The following is a 21,962-nucleotide window of genomic DNA, read 5'->3' on the forward strand; positions in this document are numbered from 1 at the left end:
AGCTCTTTAAAATTACTAATGTCTACAAGAATGAAATGGCAATAGCTGAATGATTTGTTGGGTAAGGCTTCTGCACAAACTTGTTGCTCCCATATATGGGTGCAATAATAGACATTCCCCTTAAAATGGAGTACAATTGGAATAATGAGTAGACATGGGAGAGTGCAGGGCAAGCTGGTAGAAGAGAAAGGAGAAAGAGGGACTTGCAACAGGCAATTATATACATCCAGGGTGTTCAGGGAGGAAATCTCCTTCCTGAACCTTCTCACAGAAATCTGCCACTTGCTGCAGGTGCAATTGCAGCCTCAGAACAAGGCTGCATTGCCAGTGGTTGTAAAGGTGATGATAGCAATGAACTTTCACACATCTGGATACTTGCAAGCTGAACCTGGAGATATTTGCATTGTCTCATAGTTTGAGGTCCACTGTTACGTGGAGGAGGTCACTGGTAAGCACTATTCAAAGACAGGTAATTACAACCCATTCACTCTTTCCAGAGAGCAGCAAATGGAGCAAGCATACTACTTAATGAGGATCGCAGGAGCCCCCATTGACTGCACACATAGTGCATTGTGCATGTCAATTCTGAGAAGCACCACTGCCAAAAACAATTACACTCTCTCAAAGCACAGCCGATGTGTTATCTACCATACACGGTGAATCATGCAGGTCAATGCCTGGTATCCTGGAAGCGGTTATGATGCCATCATGCTTTGGCAGTCCACCGTGTCATCAGAATCTGAACCACTTTGATGCGCCTAAAAGTCAATTAATCAATCACCATTGTGCATTCCTTTAGTTCCTGTCTTCCTCTCCTAATCTTTCTAACCAATGACTGCCACGTAGCTGGTAGAAGACTTCTGAATTTCAGTGGGGGAATATTGCAGAAAATCTTGGCGGATAACCTTGGGCAGCTATGGGCTTAGAAGGTTCAGCATTGGACTGCACTGTAGTATAAGGGTCAAGAACCTATGGAGTTAATATGGAACCGAGTATATTACCACCCACAGAGTGAATGTAAGATAACACAGGATTTGCACTTAGGAGTCAGTCTAGTGTTGGATAGAGTCATGTGTACAAGCAAACATAGAGAGATCTCCTAGCTTAAACCCTTTATTCTATATATGTGCATAGTTCTTCAGTTAATAAATACATGCAATTAACCTGATCAAGACGAGAAAGATTTCATTAAGACCAATTGAATGATATCCAACAACGTACAACATGGTAGCAGTGAATGGAAAACCCCAAAACCTTGCAAAAAAAGCATAGGTGATGTAAAATCCTGCAAGACTAAAGAAAAATTCAATACAGCTTTCTGACCTGAAGAAAAGCTCAGCAAACAGACACGCAGAGGAAAATCACTCAGCTTAAAAATCTATGATGAGATAGCGAGAATATTGCAGGGCCACTTCTCACCTAAACCTCTGGTCATTGCCGAGAGGTTTAGGTTCCATAAGTGTAACCAACAAGAGGGTGAATCAATTAGACTGTTCGCAGCTACCGAAGAAATTAACTGAATACTGTGAATTCGGGGATGTCTTGAACGACACCTTTAGAGACAGACTAGTGTGTGGGTTAAGAAACAAAGCTGTCCAAAAGCGGTTGTGAACAGCAAACAACCTAAACCTAAAGAAGGTTTTAGATGTCGATGTCTCCATGGAATTGGCAGCCAAGGAATAGCTCAACAGTTATGTTTGTGCACTAGAATCCATAAAATGAGATCAGAACACAGACGTATGTTCAAAATTGACACTGATGTGCAAAAAATTCACCTCTCTCCCAAAAAATGATTAAGTGTGGGAAAATTGTGATCTGATTCGTGCCGGCATGTCTTGCACGAATCACACAGGTTTTCTCACCCAGAATGGCAGTCATTTTTTTGGGAAAGTTCCGCCCAAGGCTTCCAGACCATTTGAACCTACGAATTGAAGTAGGGAGATGGGGGTAATACAATAATGTAAATACAAGGGTTAAACTAGAATAAGTTAAAGTATATTGGAGAATCTGTTATGAGGTCAGAATGTTGACATCCTCCTTGCTCCTTTGAACAATGGTATCTGCAGCCATGTTGGCAGCAGCCTGTATCTCCATGGCAGCAAGCTGATCTTGCCAGACACCAAGTTTGAGTTTCTATTGGGTAGTTTCTGATTGTGATGCAATAGCACCTGAGCTATTGGTCATTGGTTGCAACATTATGGTTTGCTCCACAAGTGTGGCAATGTAATTGGCCTCCAATTGCATGCGAAATGGATGAACTCCAAGCTCCGTGCCAAACCCTTTGCAAAGTTTGTGTTGGGCTCCACCATGTTCCCTGACATTACATTTAAGATTTCTGGCAAGCCTGACAATGTACTGAACTTTTCAGCCTTCTGTAAGTCACCTGATCAAAGCATTCCTCTGAGTCCTGCGAAGCAGAATTCATGTGTGAGCCTGGTCGATGGGGAGCTGGCACCTTTGCTGCCCTTGTCCCTGCCCACACTGCAAGCTACTCATGCCTGGTGTCTCACCACTTACTTTTCCTGCCTCTAAACTATTTTTGACATTACACCACTCTAGATGGGATTTTCCGGCTGCGTTCGCCCTGCAACCGGAAAATCCTGCTCGAGGTCAATGGACCTTTCCATGGTCCGCCCTTCAGCCCGCTACAATTCCCGTGGCAGGCAGAATAGGAAAATTCGCCTCTCAGTATCAGTCTCTGATGGCTATGAGTGTATGTTCAAATGACAATGTTTCATCATCGATATCATCTTCTTGTTCCATCACTGCCTGAACAGGCTGCTGTTCTTGGGTATCTGGAAGGAGAAAGACACAAGGTGGGTTGTTTTGGGTAAGGTGAGAGGGGAAAGCAAGAGGTCTGAGGTTGCACTATCTGCAGCTAACAAACCAGAGGAGACTGGGGGATGAGAAGAAAACTGGGATGTGAGAAGAAGCATTGGGCAAGAGGATGCTGCCACTTTCTAAAGATTTTGGAACTGCCGCTGGTCACAGCCAGTCCAATGATGCCAATTCCCATCTCCTTCATGGGATAAGGGGGCGGAACGGTGCCTGCCCCCTGTCGATTCATTCCTGTCACCTCAGGTTGTGAGCCATTTGGTCAAACCAAGACAGAAGGAAGTGTGTCAGTGAGTGTGTGCAATCTGGCTGATTTGTCTGGCAGTGTGTGCAAACTATACAAACAGAGTACAGCTTGCAGTTCTGCTAAGTGTGTGAGGGGATGATGCAGCATGCAAATTTTAGGAATGAGGCATGATTGATGGAGATGGTGGTAGGTGAATGAATGAAAGGGGGTGTGGTGAATTCAGCAGGGCCCGAGGTTAGTGGCACATTTGATGGGATTAAAGGGGGTTGATGGGATTAGGGGTGGCACAGTGGTTAGCACTGCTGCCTCACAGCACCAGAGTCCAGGCTTCGATACCCGGCTTGAGTCACTGTCTGTGTGGAGTTTGCATGTTCTCCTCATGTCTGCGTGGGTTTCCTCTGGGAGCTCCGCTTTCTTCCCACAGTCCAGAGATGTGCAAGTTGGGTTGATTGGCCATGATAAATTGCCCCGAAGTGTCAGGGTGGATTCGGAGGGTAAATATATGGGGTTATGGGGATGGGACCTGGGTGGGATTGTTGTCGGTGCAGGCTCGAGGGGCCAAATGGCCTTCTTGTGCACTGTAGGTTCTATGACTTTGAAGGTGCTTTCACTGACCTTGATCATTTATGTGAGGCTATTGAACTTTGAGTGGCACTACATGCAGTTCCTCAGGGCATTGACTGCCATGGCTATGTACTCCCATTGTATGTCGAGAGTTTGCCTCTTGGGCGTGTTGGCCCCTTATGGATAGAACACATCTCTACTTCTCTGCATCTCCTCAAGCCCTCCGATGAAATGTCAGAAAATGCTGGAGCCTGCTGTCTCCCATGTCGTGCCATTCCTCTATTTTGCTCAGGCCAGAAACAGTTGCAAAATGTTAATACCTGCTCCAGCCATAATGCAGGTCTTGAAGGTGTAGGCTAACTTGAAATAAGGGCGAGCTAGTCTTAATTGATGCGAGCTTCTGACAATTCTGGGCCCCTCGCTGAAGCATGCAGCCACTCACCAGCACAGTTAACGCACTGTAATCATGTTAATTAGTAGACAGCACAAAGCATATTACCTGCGTCAGAAGCAACATGGGCTAGCTGATCCTGCATCTCCTGTTTTCAGGGGCTATCAAATTTAGCCCTTCTCCTGGTATTTTTGATGTTTAGTTTGGGGAATTCAATGCAGCTTACCAAAAGCAAGGTAGCCAGAGTTAATGTAGAGATCAATTTTATCTCATCTGGACCTGGAGAAATTAGTCAATTTCGCCTCCAATTTCCACCCCTATAACACCTTCACATGGTCCATCTCTGACACTTCCCTTCCCTTCCCTTCTTTGACCTCTCTGTTACCTGTTCCAGGTTGTCCTTTGCCACACTGCTTACCTTTGTCTTGATATTAACACATTCTGATCTCTTAATGTGCCACCATCAGCACCCTTCCTAGCCTTGATCACCATCATTCACATTCCCTTTGTCTTTTTGTCCATGATATTGCCCTAGCCTCCACCAATCACTGGCCCTATATCTAGCCTCCACTACTTCATTGCCACCACCACAACACCCCCCTGCCCTCCCCCCCTTCGCTACCACTACAACATTCTCCCACTCTCCCTTCGCCACCACCCACAGTATAAATATCATCCTAGTTCCAGTCCTCTTTTGCACTGAGAAAGCATCAAGTCTTGAAACGTTCTGTTCTCTCTCCACAGATGCTGTGAGACTTGCTGAGATTTTCCAGAATTTTCTGTTCTTGTTTCAATTTTAACTTAATCCGCCTGTCAGGATATTGAAGGTGTTGGGCACAATTCTGCTTTCACGCCCCATTCAATTTTACTCTCGATAATAAGGGACAGGGTGTAAAATCAGTTCCCCCCCTCCGCCACCCTCCCCCAATCCTATGGATTTCCTGTTTGGCAAGCTACATTAAAATGATCCCACTTGAAATCACATTCCTTTTGGTTTGCATTGAGGAAATTATTTGAACTGAATTTTGAAACAAGTCAGAGGCTAAATTCCTTTCAGTTGCAAAACAATTAAAGGAGCAAAATTTCCTCCTTTACTGTTGCAGGGGTTTACAATCGGGTAAAGAGCTTCAGTAAACTTGTGGTAAAAGGGAACTAAAAGTGCCATTTTCTCAGCATCATAAAATGCCAGGACTCCCCCAGTATAATTCAAGTAAACACCAACTCGCTCTAGCTTACCCCTGGCAGTAATCTTCAGGGATACGTTGTTGTGCCATGCCGTATAGTGCTCACAGCTACATTCTAGAGACCATGACACATTGTTCCTACCTAACCAACATTTGCCTTTCCTGGGTATGGATGAATAAGCAACCCCAATCTCCCAATCAGACTTGCTCTTCACCACTATCTCCCAGTAATGATTGCCAAATGTAAACCCTTGAGAGCCAAGCACGTACAAAGTGTCATCAAAGCGTTTGGGGCTATAAGGAGCCTTTACAACTGCATCTGTATAGCGTACGATTGTTCGGTCTTCTGAAAGGATAAGGTTTTCGTTTGCAGTTACCGGGTCAAAAGTGATAGTCATCGCATCTGTGTTGTTGGGAAAAGGAAAAAAAAAGCCCATTAAACTGAAAATATTTAACACTAGATTGCATTATGTTGTAACTGTAATCATTTAATTATTGTTCATCAGTGGCAGAATGCTCAGTTAGATAATGTGATGGGGCAGAACAGTTCTTTCAGTAGGTCCTGACCCAAGTTTGACTTAACTAGTAGCATAAACGTAATAAAAGTTCCTCAGTTGTTGCACAGAGACAATAATGATGTGGAGATGCTGGCGTTGGACTGGGGTGGGCACAGTAAGAAGGAATCATGAGCTTTCGGAACGCTGCTCCTTCATCAGGTGAGTCACCTGATGAAGGAGCAGTGCTCCGAAAGCTCATGATTCCAAATAAATCTGTTGGACTTTAACCTGGTATTGTGAGATTTCTTACAGAGACAATAACAGAGCGCTGAGCAGTTGTGGTAGAAGATTTAGAATCATAGAAAATTTACAGCCCAGAAAGAGGCCATTTGGCCCATCGTGTTTGTTCTGTCTGAAAATCCAGCCACCCAACCTAATTTCATTTTCCACAATTTGATCTATAGTCATGCAGGTTACAGCAATCCAGAAACTCTATCAATGAGTTGAGGGTTTTTGCATCTAACCACCCTTTCAGGCAGCGATTTCCACACCCCAGAACCCTCTGGGTGAAAAAAATATTTCTTCATCTCCCTTTCAATCCTTCTGCCAATCACTTTAAATCTTTGCCCTCTGGTCCCTGGCCTCTCTGCTTCTTTCCCATCCACTCTCTCCAGGCTCCACAATTTTGTACTTCTCAATCACACAAAGGCATGATCGAGATTACTCTCCAAGGTTCTATTGAAGGAGAGGAGATTTGGAGATTTAAAGGGTAGAGCTATAAGGTTTGATGACAGGCTGGAGGTGCCTGCTTCACAGGAACAAAGAGAATTGTGAGTGAGAAGGGGTGTTCTGGGGTTATGATTGCACAGGGGGTGGGATTCCCATTTGCTGAGCGGGGACCCCAGTTGTGGTGGAGGGACTGTGGGGATGGTGTCCAGATCATGAAAGTATTTTACATGTGAACAGGGTGGATTCCCATGGTGGTCCGGAGAGCCCAGGTACAGGGACCCGATTGTAATTAGGGTGGGGAGCAAATGGTGGTCAGGATGAGGAGCAGATGGTTGTATGGATGGGGTGCTGAAAGATCAATGTGGCCAAAGGGGTTTACTGGGATACTTGTTTGGACCTGGAGGAAACAGTCCTGTTGCTCCTGACCCACAAGCAGTGCTGGAAAGGGAACCCCGGCTGCCTGAAATTAAAAAAGAATGTCTGCTAAAATGAAGGTTTAAATGAATCATTATCATAGAATCCCTACAGTGCAGAAGGAGGCCATTCGACCCATCGAGTCTGCATTGACAATAATCCCACCTAGGCCCTATCCCCATAACCCCACATATTTACCCCGCTAAACCCTCTAACCTACGCACCCCGGGACACTAAGGGGCAATTTAGCATGGTCAATGCACCTGACTCGCACATGTGGGAGGAAACCAGAGCACCCGGAGGAAACCCACGCAGACACGAGGAGAATGTGCAAACTCCACACAGTCAGTGACCCAAGTCGTGAATCGAACCCAGGTCCCTGGAGCTGTGAGGCAGCAGTGCTAACCACTGTGCCACCGTGCCGCCCATATTTAAATAATTATTTAAATAACTAACCTGCTTCTCACAAGCAGATTCATCACAGCACTTGTCCCATCCTGGTTTAAACTGGACATGAGGCTGGTTAAGTTCCTGTTTCAGTTTTTTGCATTTTATCTGTTGACGTGGCCCCAACCCACACATTTTTTGGAAGGTAAAAGTCAGGCCATGGAGTTGGGAAAGAAAGGTACTAAACTTTAGGTGGGATCCTACCAGGATAGTTTTGATTTCTCCAATGTTGAGTCGGGGGGGATTGCTTTGCTGACCCAGGGTTTGATATCTGCTGAACAGCCAGATGGCGCAGAGTGGGCTGAGGAACCATAAACTGTGCCCACATATTCCTGCAGGGAGAGTTTGCTATTTGAATCTCACACAGAAGTGCCAAGTGGAAATTGGAGGCTTCTTTAAAGGGAAAGAGAGAGCAATCATAAGGAGAACCCGTTAAGACATTAATATATCTTCCAGAAGCCAGTTGAGTGCAACTGGCAAAGATCTAGGAGAAACTGTAAGGGGATTGATAAGAAATATAGCTTCATTTTGAGGAAATTATATGTCACTATTGAGGCAATCATTTTTTGAATTGAGGTACATCTTTCTATACTTTAAAAATCTCAGAATGTCCTGTGGTAATATATTACTAAGCAACTGTTATTCATCAGTGATGAGATCTGTCAGGATTCGTGATGTAATTCATGACTGAAATATTATTTTCAGTAAAAATGTAACTACTGTGCAGAGAAGAATAATGTGAAAAATCCTACATTAAAAGAAATGGTCCAAATGCTCAGTCACTGGTACATGTCAGGACCCTGAGAAAGTCTTGGCATTCTCGATTCCATGCTATTTACACGCAAAGCCTCTGTCCAGTGTATTCCACGATTCCTACAACAGTGCGATCAGATGGCCATATCCATAGAGATCTGAACTGTTTGCCCTATACTTACCTTGGCATTTACACGGATTTGTATAGAGCTGTTCATAGCAGGTGTAAAGTCTGCTCAGCAGCATAACTCTAAGTCAATCAGGTAAAGTGTCAAAGCACTCCAGCACCTTCAGAAGGTTCACCCCCCCCCCCCCCGCCCTCCACCCCACCAAGCAATGTTCACAGCTCCCCCCACTCCTCGAAATGATCATTTCACCCACCTGCCCAACAATGATCATCTCCCTATAATTAAAGCAAAATACTCCAGATGCTGGAATCTGAAACAAGAACAGAACATGCTGGAAACGCTCTGCAGCTCTGGCAGCATCTGTGGAGAGAGAAGATCACCTCCCTCCCTCCTAACTTACCACCCCCCTCCTACTGGATAGTGCTCAACCCCTCCCACACTCGCCTCTGCATCCACCTGCCAGAGTCCATGGCGGGCTCCTGTCCAGCTGGTGTCAGGAAGGTCAGCATTGGCAGCGAGTGAAGGGTTGAGCATTTCTGTGGGGTGAAGAAGGGGTGGACACAAGGGCAGCGAAGGAGAGAAGTGAACACTCTCAAGGGGTGAGGGAAGGGTAGTGAACCCTGTCAGGGGTGAGGGAGGGGAGTTAGTGTTGTCAGGGAGTGAGGGAGGAAGTGAACCCTGACAGGGGTGAGGGAGGGGAGTCAGTGCTGTCAGGGAGTGAGGGAAGAAATGAATCCTGTCAGGGTGTCAGGGAGGGTGTGAACACTGTCGGGGGGTGAGAGAGGGAGTGAACTACCAGAGACGAGGGAGGGAGTGAACTGTTAGGGAGCGAGGGAGGGGAGTGAACATTATTAAGGGGTCAGGGGTGACAATGTTCACTCCCCTCCCTCACCCCCTGACATAATTACTTTTAAATAATGCATTTCTTTTAGGGCCACCAACACCAATCCACCTGTTGGTTCTTAGCACAGAACAACAACTTTTATTTATATAGCACCTTTAATATAATAATGTATCACAATGTGCTTGACAAGACTTGGGGCGGCATGGTGGCACAGTAGTTAGCACTGCTGCCTCACAGTGCCAGGAACCGGGTTCAATTCCCGGCTTGGGTCACTGTCTGTGTGGAGTTTGCACGTTCTCTCCATGTCTGCGTGGGTTTCCTCCGGGTGCTCCGGTTTCCCCCCAAAGAGGTGCGGGTCAGGTGGATTGGCCATGCTAAATTGCCCCTTAGTGTCAGAAGGACTAGCAGGGTAAATACATGGGGCTACAGGGATAGGGACTGGGTGGGACTGTGGTCGATACAGACTCGATGGGCCAAATGGCCTCCTTCTGCACTGTAAGGATTTTATGATTATAAAACATAATATGACACAAGCAGTTATTAGGGCAGATGACCAAAAGTTTTGTCACACAATTAGCTTTTACAGAGTGTGTTAAAGGAGGAAAATGAGATAAAGAGGCAGAGGGATGTAGTGACGGTATTCCAAAACCAAAGTGTTAGATATCTGAAGATGTGGCTACCTATGGTGGAGCAATTAAAAATAGAGATAACCCAGATAGTCAAGCTGCATTAGAGGAGTGGTAGGGATGGTCCACATACATCTAAAATCTAATACAGTTTAAGAAATAGGATGTATAAGCACATTATTACTTTCAGTGGCATAAATAGCATTTAATTTCTTATTTAAATCATATTATTGTAATCTTTTCAAATTGTCAAAGAATGAGGGCTATTGCAATATTGGTGAACAAATGTTCAGACTCACATGCCAGTAGGGCTTTCCTGACTGACGTATCGTTCTTGGACAAGCTGTTGAAGAGTTTGCTGATTGACTTCATCAAAGAAGAAAGCTTGGCCTCATCAACTACGGTATCATGGATAACCAGTCTCTGCTTGTTCAGTAAGGAGTTGATGCTAAAAGATAAAATGAATTAACATGCGAGTTGTGTCATCGGAATATTACAGCGTTGACGACAGGCACAAAAACATTTTAAACCGAAAATCCAGATAGATTTAAATATATCTTAGGCTATTTAATGAGCTAAGGTACTGAGATCAGCCAAGGACCCATTGTGTATCGTATGGTATAATCCACTGGAGACCTACCTGTCACACTGAAGGCACCAACTGTATGCTAGGATTGCTAACCAGTCAATACTGAGGTTAAGCCTCAATACTTGAACAGTACTGTGGCTTTTCATTAGCCACGTGAAACAGATGCTGGATCATCATAGAAGTCATGGTCTGGAATGGGGGGGTGGGGGTGAGTTAATAAAAAATGGGGGTGAGTTAATAGGTTGTGATGAACAAAGCATCGTAGCTGTGAGGGACAGCTCGGTGGATAGGATATTAGGATGTAGATAGGCTGGAAAATTGGGCGGGGATCCTGGATTCAGGATTCAATCCTGGACCGGGGAGCGGCGCGGGCTTGGAGGGCCGAAGGGCCTGTTCCTGTGCTGTATTGTTCTTTGTTCTTTGTTGTTCATAGAAGCCCTACAGTACAGAAAGAGGCCATTCGGCCCATCGAGTCTGCACCGACCACAATCCCACCCAGGCCCTACCCCCATACCCCTACATATTTAACCCGCTAATCTACGCATCCCAGGACACTAAGGGGCAATTTTAGCATGGCCAATCAACCTAACCCGCACATCTTTGGACTGTGGGAGGAAACCGGAGCACCCGGAGAAAACCCACGCAGACACGAGGAGAATGTGCAAACTCCACACAGACAGTGACCCGAGCCGGGATTCGAACCCAGGTCCTTGGAGCTGTGAAGCAGCAGTGCTAACCACTGTGCTACCGTGCCGCCATAGTAGGCTTGTTAGCCATGTTAGGCTTTTACTTTCATAGAATAGAATCATAGAATCCCTACAGTGCGGAAAGAGGCCATTCGACCCATCAAGCCTGCATCGAGCCTGCAACCACAGCAATCCCAACTCGACCTTATTCTTGTAACCCCACATATTTACCCTGCTAATCCCCCTGACGCTAAGGGACAATTTAGCTTGGCCAATCAACATCTTGAGAGGAAACCGGAGGACCCGGATGAAACTCACGTAGACACGGGGAGAATGTACAAATTCCACACAGTCACCGAAGGCCGGAATTGAACCCGGATCCCTGGCTTAAGAGGATTCTACTTGGTATTTGCATGAAGCAGCAATAATTTGACACAGCAATTTGTATACTTCGCGGCAATATTTTGTTGATATTTCCTACAGGGTATTTCACCAGGCATCTCTCTCTCTCTCTATCTATATAGGGGAGAAAACATGCGATGAATGAGTACACAAGGCAGCTATCTCCATACCTTTAAGATTAGGAACAAGTCATTGGCACCAGGACCGAGGCAATCATATTTCCCCATTTCTGAGGAGATCTGTGTATTGATCCCCTAAAGAATCTGGACTAGAACTGTCCAACCTTCTGTAACCAGACTTTGAAACCACCTCAAGGATGAGGTCAATGGTTGACTGCTGCCATGACATTCTTCAGTTGCTGAACCGTTCCAAGCAATAGCTGGACATATCTGACTAACCTCTGAAATATGTACATTTTTATCATGCAGCTGACGGTACAAGACCAGGAATTTCATTACTATCCCCATGGACTGTTGCTATGAAATGGAGGATTACCATTGGAGCCCTTTCACAAAATCAGGAGCCTGACTTAAAGAAGGCTGCAGTGAGACACATACAGAATCCTGGCTCTTGGTGAACAGAAAATTGGGATGCTGAAACCAATGTTCGGATGCCTCAGCTTCTAAGGAGTTTTTTTTTTAGCAGTGCCTGAACAAAATTAATGCGTGGCCCAGATTTTGCCACACCAAAGAGGCTGGCACTCCATCATGGTGAAAATTCTGGGAATGGACAAGTTTTCTAAGCCCCACCCCTGAGCCTGGCATTTTCCATCTCCACAGGAGCAGGACGGGAATTGGGTTGGGGTTCAGGCGTGTGTGATTCATGGAGGCAGCTGACTCCACAGATTTCCAGTTTCTGAACCCCAGCTGCATGAATCCTGGAGATAAAATAATGCTGAATTTGATGGATTCTTTGGATAGCCAGGCTCTTTGGAGAGGTAAGAAACTCTTTGGATAGGGTTCCAGGATACCTTTGGAAGAGTTAAGGCACCCTTTGAAATTGTGAGAATTTAACATGATTATACACTTTTAATGCACAAACTCATTGGAACTGTCCAGATGTCAAGGAACTGTTCAGTTGTCAAGGAACTGACAAGGAACTGACCAGATGTCCAGGAAGTGTCAAAACTGTCAAAGCTGTCCAGGAATTGAGCAAGGATACTAGGTGAGCTGGCATGGAGGGGGTAAGGGCAAAGTATGTTGTGTGGGGGGTCATGCGTTAACATAAATAGGCAGTAAGTTGGAATAGGCATATGGGGGGCCATGGGTGTAGGTAGAGGGGCATGGGTTGGCATAGGTTGGCCTAGATGAGGCACAGAGTGTGTGTGTGTGGGATGAGTCGAGGCCTGTTTTTTAAAATTTAAACTCGTTGCCATGGCACAGAGGCAGACCTCCATACCCATCAGCTTTTGTTCCAGGGCCACCCAGCCTGACTCTGATTTCAGGCTATCCGTCCCACCCCACCAACTAAAAATCCAAGCTGCGAGCGGACATTTTAAAATGCCGGGTTCAGAGAGTCAGAAAATCAGCCAGCTCTGCACAACCAACCTGGGGATAAAAATCTGGGCAAACATCCCTGTGAAACGCAATTGACACGAATCATAGGGAAGAAGGGTCTGCCTCAAACAGTGGCAGACAAAGTCTCTCAATCAGGAGTGAGAAGAGATTCTGTACGCTAAGACCTGTCATTGTACTAATCACTCCTCAGAGTTTAATGTATTGCATCAATATCCTTTTAAGACAGGAGCCGGAATTTTACTGGCATGCCCGCCCCGAACAGAACAGAATTCCCCGTTGGCCTCAGGTAGGATTTTACGAGCCTCGCCCGAACGAGGTCGTAAAATACTGGCCAGGGTGATTCAAGCAGCATCAAGAAGTAACCTTACCATCGACCCTGTATAACGTCAGTTAAACTCTAGCTTCTGATGAAAGGTTACCTGCACTGGTTACTCTGTTTATCTCAGTAAAACTTTTGATTTGCTTTGATTTATTATTGTAACATGTATTAGTATACAGTGAAAAGTATTGTTTCTTGCGCGCTAAAGAGACAAAGCATACTGTACATAGAGAACGAAAGGAGAGAGTGCATAATGTGATGTTACTGTCACTAATAAGTTAATCCCGTATAAATACACCCCAGCACCTGATTTGCTTCAACGACGACTTCAGTTTTGGTATGAACGTTCCAGCTTCTGATCGTGTTCAGGTTGTAATGTAAATTCAGTCGTGGTTGAACTAATTTCGACTGTGAAGTGATGTGAGACTTCCGGCAGGGGGTGGATTCACACCACTTCAGTTTGACACCACATGCAGCTTGGCGTCAAATAAGGTTTAAAAACTACCCAAGGGAGTTCTACTATGAATAATGGATTAGACAATGCAGATGCTCCCACAAGCACAGCCTAAACATTTAAAAATGTAACTTCCGTGATAGAGCTTGGCACATGTATTTAACTATGCATTTACAGTGCTCTCTCCTCAGCAGAGGAATTGGAGTTACAGCCAGACAGGACCCAAATAATGTCTGAAGACGGTGGCTGCTGTTGTTGCAAATATATAATTCATGTTTCATGTGTTTTAAAAGGAACCTTTTTATTTTAGAATATAACTTGTAGTTTTAGGAATGAAAGTTTTAACTGTAGAATATGGGGTATATGCAACGCAGGTTAGCCGGGAGGTTATGACATTTCAAAGGTCAGAATAGAAGAGATAGAGCTATAAAAGAGCGGGCAGCATATTCCAGATTGCCCACCTGGAAGAAAAGCCAGCATGGAAGCAACCTGCTCCATGCCAGCCTGCCACATCAGCCTGAAAAGCGCATTAATGGGCACTGCTAGGACTATAAGCAGGCTCACGAAGAAGGCCGATGAATCCCGGAACCAGATAAGGAAGTGGACCTCCTCATGAACCTGCTCCTGGACCTGGTCAAACTTGCCATAAACAGGTCCAAGCAGCAGGCAACCGAGGGGGTCATCCTACCCAACTGTCTGCCCCTCTACCACGGCTACATTCAAGGCCAGCTATCCCTGGAAAGGGAGCATGCGGCGTCCGAGGGCACGGTTGATGTCTTCCATGCCCGCTGGACACTGCAGCGGCTGGGGTGTGTTATCGACCCCTCTAATCACATTTTAGTTTGATGTTTTAAATTTCCTTTCCGCTTCGTCTTTTGTTTCAGGCCGTTCCCTTCTTTTGGGGGGGGGGGCTACCCCTTTTAATTTGTCCCTCAGTTAATTTAATTTAGTTTAATTGTTTAGTCAAAAAGATTAACTGATTTTTTATTGTTACTGGTTTTGTTTTTGCTGTTTAATCTGAAAAGGCTGGTTTTGATAAGCGTCGCCACGTGTCACATCTTTCCCAAACTGTTCTCGTCCAGTTTGAGGCAGTGCACTCGGTTGTTCACATGGAGAGGGTGGGGTTTATGATGTTGATTGAGCTGTTCCTAAGTTGATTGTGACCCAGAGCGTGTTAATGTTGCACTCCTGTCATGCTGAAGTGCATTCTCCATTTTTAGTGAAAGCAGCTGTTACTAATTGAGGAAAGGTTAGGGCAGAAAATGGAAGGAAAAGATGATTTGTATCTTATGTTCTCTGGGCTTTGTGAACAGCCCCAATTTATGAAACACTGGTTCCAGATTCCTCCTTTACTCTGAATTGAAGCTGAGTGCATTCGACTGATGGCATATCGTTGGATTTGTTTTTGCTACACTTTGTTCAGCAGTTAAATCTATATTTGAATGTTCTTGAATACAAATGCTTGATGGTTGAGTAAATATGTATTTTAGGGGATAATTAATAAGTATTATACAACTATATATTGGCGGAAATCACAAGTTTACTTCTAAATATACATTCAAATTGTCTACAGCTTAGTGAACTTCTCGACTAATTTCTCATGTTCTATGTATGTGCATTACAGAAAATACAGAACTTCACCTAGATTTGTGGATGTTTTCTGGGAGGTAGTCAGAGACTACTGATGAATGGCACCGTTGTTAATTAGCAATGACAATGATTATAGAGTCTGCGTGTGCAGTACAAATTATTTGAGTCAAAATTATCTTTATCGGTTCTGTATGTGGCTCAAAGTACTTCACACCATGGTCTACAGTTTCATTTCTGCCCTGTCTAGGAATGGTCACAAATTGAAAACTTAAAGAGGAAAGAATCAGGAGTCGAAAACAGGTCCAATCCAGCTTTCCTTCCATTTAAAACAAGGGCAGCAGGTGCCATTATAGCTATGCAACTCCCCCTCACCCCCACCCCCAACCCACCCAATTGTTCTCCTTGCTCTCTATCAGATAATAATTCATGCCCAGGCAAAGTAGATTTTAAAAAATTGCCCCTATGAAATCTATCCATAGATATCAATGAGACGAGTATTGTTATTTGTAGTTTGGGCTAAGATTGATTGAGGGAGAAAAGTTGCCAGATATTTGGAGGGTTCTCTGCTATTTTTAAATTGGTAACATGGAGTATTTCAATTTCCACATGTGCAGTTAGGAGTACAGGCACGTCCAGAGCTGCCTGTATCACATTAGATAATGAGCTAAAATCATAACCTGAACTCTGAACCTTCTGACATAGAGGTGAGCGCACCACCAATTGTGCCAAGTTGTCATAAGGTGTAGAATAGCTTCAAGTAATAGTGAAAAAGAAACACAGATGAACGCTTTATCAACAGATGTAGAATCATAACAAACAATCATGAATATTATTCATATGTATTGATGAAGGCTATTGCACAAAATAGAATATGCAGCTTGTCATACTTGGAATTCAGTTTGAAAAATATACTCTGCATTTTCAAAATGGATGCTAATTGTAACAGTCAATGCCCACTTTTTACAAAAATCAACAATGTCAATGTGCTGAAGGAATTGAATGGAGAGGATTATTGTGCTTTCATTATTGCTCATAGATCTGCTCGCACACAGATCAGTTGGCATGTCAAGCAATGCCCAGGAGCAATGGCATGATTGGAGTGGGTATGAGGCTGCTGCATCTCTGTGCAATATTGCATCCAACCCAGAGTTGCTTTCTCGGCAACAATGGCAGCAGCAGCCTTTCACAGGTGATGGTTTGTGCCATGGTGGTCAACTCTGCGTTCCCTATTGCCTGGTGTGTCTCAGGAGCCCCACATTGGATGGCAGTCCCTGCTGCATTTACTGCAGGGGAAGACAATGGGCTGTGAAGGTGTGTGATTCGCTAGCCTCTGCTTTCTCTTGTTTTTTCCTGGGCCCTCTTCTCAGCCAGCTGAGATTTTAGTTTCTGCTGGCCTCTTCCAATGCCCTTCCAAACAGCCTCCTGAGGTCATGGGCCGTCAACAACTGACTCTCAGTTGTCAGTGTCTACCACCTTCATACCTCATTTGCAATTGTCCATATAGTGGAGGTATGGATACCCTGGAATTCATTATCCAGAGGCCAATTCACCATACAGAAGGTCTTTGGGTATATGGCCATCATCCATCCAATGAACACGGCCAAAGACAGTGCCGAGATAATTGGCTTAGTAATGAATGTATACCGATGGAATTAACACAATCGAGGACCTCTGATTGGTGACCTTTCCTGCCAAGAGATGCCAAAGATATATCTGTGACAGTGAAACTTTTCAGCCTTTTTCCTGCCTAGCATACTTTGTCCTGGTATCACCAATGTACAGGAGTACGCTAAGGACACAGGTTTGGTAAACTCACAGTTTAGTATTCTCGGTCAGGTTGCTGTTGTTCCACATTCTCATACTCTGCTTGGACATAGCAGCTGCAGCTTTTGTGATGCATGTGTTGATTTCAGCACCAAGTGACAGATTGCTGGTGATTCTGCAGCCTAGATATGTGAATTTATCACGAACCTCCAGCATAAGAACATAGGAACTAGGAGCAGGAGTAGGCCATCTGGCCCCTCGAGCCTGCTCCGCCATTCAATAAGATCATGGCTGAACGTTTTGTGGACTCAGCTCCATTTACCCGCCCGCTCACCCTAACCCTTCATTCCTTTACTGTTCAAAAATTTATCTATCCTTGCCTTAAAAACATTCAATGAGGTAGCCTCAACTGCTTCACTGGGCAGGAAATTCCACAGTTTCACAACCCTTTGTGTGAAGAAGTTCCTCCTCAACTCAGTCCTAAATCTGCTTCCCCTTATTTTGAGGCTATGCCCCCTAGTTCTAGTTTCACCTGCCAGTGGAAACAACTTCCCTGCTTCTATCTTATCTATTCCCTTCATAATCTTATATGTTTCTATAAGATCTCCCCTCATTCTTCTGAATTTCAATGAGTATAGCCTCAGTCTACTCAGTCTCTCCTCATAAGCTAACCCTCTCAACTCCGGAATCAACCTAGTGAATCTCCTCTGCACCCCCTCCAGTGCCAGTATATCCTTTCTCAAGTAAGAAGACCAAAACTGTACACAGTACTCCAGGTGTGGCCTCACCAGCACCTTATACAGCTGCAACATAACCTCGCTGTTTTTAAACTCCATCCCTCTAGCAATGAAGGACAAAATTCCATTTGCCTTTTTAATTACCTGCTGCACCTGCAAACCAACTCCTTGTGATTCCTGCACAAGGACACCCAAGTCCCTCTGCACAGCAGCATGCTGCAATTTTTTACCATTTAAATAATAGTCCATTTTGTTGTTATTCCTACCAAAATGGATGACCTCACATTTAGCAACATTGCACTCCATCTGCCAGACCCTCGCCCACTCATTTAGACTATCTATGTCCCTTTGCAGACTTTCAGCGTCCTCTGCAGACTTTGCTCTTCCACCCATCTTAGTGTCATCTGCGAATTTTGACACACTACACTTGGTCCCCAACTCCAAACCATCTATGTAAATCGTAAACAATTGCGGTCCCAACACTGATCCCTGAGGCACACCACTCGTCACTGATCGCCAACCAGAAAAACACCCATTTACCCCCACTCTTTGCTTTCTGTTAGTTAAGCAATCCTCTATCCATGCTAATACACTACCCGTAACACTGTACACCTTTATCTTATGTAGCAGTCTTTGGTGCGGCACCTTGTCAAATGCCTTCTGGAAATCCAGATACACCACAGGTTCCTCATTGTCCATTACACATTGATGCACTATCAATAAGGCGAAAGACTACCGATATGCCAATATAAGTGTAGGCTTTTATTCACAACAGAATCAGGAGCAGATCCCAACAATTAACCGACCTGGACTGAACAAGGGGGAGGAGACAGCCACCTTTATACTAGGTGCTGAGGGGAGGAACCAAACTGGAAGGGGATGTGTCCAGGTATGACAAACACACACAACGGTGGTCCATATAGGACAAAGGCACAACTGAGGTCCACCACATTCACCCCTTCCTTTTAAAAATACAACACGGGGGTGAAGCGGAAACAATATCACAAGTCCAGACGAACCGGTGGCTTGATCCGTCGCCGCGATCGTCGTAGTGCAGGTCGCAGAGTCGTCCGAGCAGGGAGCGATGTCGGCCCAGGCTCCGTACAGTGAGCGTCGAGAGAAGGCGCTGGGTGGTGTGAAGCGGACCGATCCGTCGTCCCGTCCAGTCGTCGGGTACTGCGTGGCGACGGCTCCGGCGACTCAAGCGAGCTGTACATAGGGGCGAGAGGAATGGGCTGTGGCCCTGGTGGCATATGGGGAACAGTGGGAACCGGAGCTGGGGGGTGGGGGGCTGCAACAGGCTCTGGGCACACTACATTGGGGACAGGGACTGAGGGAGGAAGAGGCGTAGCAGTCTCCGAATGGACGACACCAGGGACCGTGGGGCGGAAGGACGTGGTGACCTCCGGGGCACCCGCGGGTGCCAAGCCACGGACAGAAACCGTGTCCTCCCGCCCATCAGGGTACGCTACATAAGCATATTGGGGATTAGCATGGAGCAGTTGGACCTCCTCGACCAAGGGATCTGCCTTATGGGTCCGGACATGCTTCCGAAGCAGGACGGGTCCCGGGGACATCAGCCAATCCGGGAGCGAAGTACCCGAGGAGGACTTCCTGGGAAATGAAAACATCCGCTCGTGAGGGGTCGTATTGGTCGCTGTGCACAAGAGTGACCTAATGGAATGTAATGCGTCCGGAAGGACGTCTTGCCAACGGCTGACTGGAAGGCCCCTAGACCGTAACGCTAATAGAACGGCCTTCCAGACGGTTGCGTTCTCCCGCTCTACTTGACCATTGCCCCTGGGGTTATAGCTAGTGGTGCGGCTGGAGGCAACGCCTTTGGCGAGCAGGTACTGCCTCAGCTCATCACTCATGAAAGAGGACCCACGGTCGCTATGAATATAGGCTGGGAAGCCGAACAGGGTGAAGAGCTTGTTCAGGGTCCGAATCACTGTAGCCGTGGTCATGTCCGAGCAGGGGAAGGCAAAAGGGAAACGTGAGTATTCGTCAATGATATTCAGGAAATAAACATTGCGGTTAGAGGAGGGGAGGGGGCCTTTAAAATCAACGCTAAGGCGCTCGAACGCGCGAGTGGCCTTTACAAGGTGCGCCCTACCTGGCCGGTAGAACTGCGGTTTGCACTCAGCGCAGACCCTGCATTGCCTGGTAATCGTCCGGACTTCCTCAAGGGAGAAGGGCAGGTTACGGGACTTGACAAAATGGAAAAATCTGGTGACACCTGGGTGACAGAGGTCGTTATGGAGGGACTGTAGCTGGTCTAGTTGGGCACTGGCACATGATCCACGGGACAGGGCGTCTGGGGGCTCATTGAGCTTCCCAGGCCGGTACATGATGTCATATCTGTAGGTGGAGAGCTCAATCCTCCACCGCAAGATCTTGTCATTCTTAATCTTGCCCTTTTGCCTGGTGTTAAACAGGAAGGCAACTGACCGCTGGTCCGTAATTAAGGTGAATCGTTGGCCCGCGAGATAATGGCGCCAGTGCCAGACGGCTTCCACGATGGCCTGGGCCTCCTTCTCGACCGAGGAGTGTCGAATCTCAGGGCCTTGTAAGGTCCGGGAAAAGAAGGCCACCGGACGGCCCCTCTGGTTAAGGGTGGCTGCTAGGGCAAAGTCAGTCGTATCACTTTCCACTTGGAATGGGATGGATTCGTCCACAGCGTGCATCACGGCCTTCGCGATGTCCGCTTTGATGTCATCGAAGGCCCGACAGGCCTCCTCCGCCAGGGGAAAAGAGGTCGATTTTAGGAGCGGACGGGCTTTATCTGCGTAACGGGGAACCCACTGGGCATAATAGGAGAAGAAGCCCAGACATCTCCTCAGTGCTTTGAGGGTAGTAGGGAGGGGAAGCTGCATAAGGGGACGCATACGGGCTGGGTCGGGGCCAAGGACACCATTTTCTATCACGTACCCAAGGATGGCGAGGCGGCGTGTCCGGAAAACACACTTCGCCTCATTGTATGTGAGGTTCAGGAGAGTGGCCGTACGAAGGAATTTTTGTAGGTTGGCATCATGGTCCTGCAGGTCATGGCCGCAGATGGTGACGTTATCCAGATACGGGAAAGTGGCCCGTAGTCCGTGCTGGTCCACCATTTGATCCATGGCCCGTTGGAAGACTGAGACCCCATTGGTGACACCAAAGGGGACTCGGAGGAACTGGTAGAGGCGGCCATCCGCCTCAAAGGCAGTGTATGGGCGATCCTCCGAGCGGATAGGGAGCTGGTGGTAAGCCAATTTCAAATCGATCGTTGAAAAAACCCTATAGTGCGCGATGTGGTTGACTATGTCCGCGATACGGGGAAGAGGATATGCATCTAGTTGGGTATACCTGTTTATGGTCTGGCTGTAGTCAATCACCATGCGGTGTTTCTCCCCCGATTTAACTACGACCACTTGCGCCCTCCAGGGGCTGGTGCTGGCCTGGATAATCCCTTCCTGGAGCAAACGTTGTACCTCGGACCGAATGAAGGCCCGGTCATCCGCACTATAGCGCCTACTCTTGGTGGCTATAGGCCTACAATCCGGGGTGAGGTTATCAAATAACGGGGGGGGGTGATCTTGAGGGTCGAGAGACTGCAGGTGGTGCGCGAGGGGCGCTGCAGTGACGGTGCCTGGCAGACGGAGAGCGGGGGATAAGGGCCATCATACTGCAGGGTGACGCTCCTATGATGGCTGAGGAAATCTAACCCCAGCAGTACAGCTGCGCAGAGTCGCGGCAGCACGAGGAGCCGAAAACGCTCGTAGACTGTGCCCTGTACCGTCAGCGTCACCAAGCAGCACCCGAGGACCTCCACTGAGTGAGAATTCGAGGCCATGGAGATGGTCTGGCTCCAGGGTCGCACGGGAAGGGCATATTGACGCACTGTGCGAGGGTGTATAAAACTTTCCGTGCTCCCACAGTCAAACAGGCAGTTTTCTGCATAACCATTTACCTTGATCTCCATTATGGACTTGGAGAGTTGATGTGGCTGCGACTGGTCCAGGCAAATCGATGCCACTGTTGAATTAAAGAAGAATCCATCTTCGTCGCCGTCTGATGACGTCACGGATGAAGCTTCCTGCTCAGCTTGCCTTGATGCCAGTCTCAAAGATGGCGACTCCCGCACTTCCGGTGACCGCATCAAAGATGGCGATTCCCGCACTTCCGGTGACCGCATCCAAGATGGCGATTCGCGCGCAGCCGCCGCCTGCATCAAAGATGGCCGCGCCCTCGGAGCACACATGG

At 46.7% G+C, this 21,962-nt stretch overlaps 1 protein-coding gene across 1 annotated transcript in view; it reads right to left on the reverse strand.

The window, feature by feature from the left end:
- Positions 1-2,691: 2,691 nt before the first annotated feature.
- Positions 2,692-21,962, reverse strand: part of LOC144499465 (E3 ubiquitin-protein ligase TRIM62-like) — a 45,902-nt gene continuing 26,631 nt past the window's right edge. Inside the window, exons 7-9 of the mRNA XM_078221453.1 lie at positions 9,959-10,107; positions 5,133-5,624; positions 2,692-2,795 (exon numbers count right to left, since the gene is read on the reverse strand). Of these exons, the coding sequence (XP_078077579.1) occupies positions 2,692-2,795; positions 5,133-5,624; positions 9,959-10,107 (745 nt within the window). The remainder of the gene's footprint in view (positions 2,796-5,132; positions 5,625-9,958; positions 10,108-21,962) is intronic.

Source organism: Mustelus asterias, chromosome 10 (assembly GCF_964213995.1).
Source record: "Mustelus asterias chromosome 10, sMusAst1.hap1.1, whole genome shotgun sequence".
Lineage (NCBI taxonomy): Eukaryota > Metazoa > Chordata > Chondrichthyes > Carcharhiniformes > Triakidae > Mustelus > Mustelus asterias.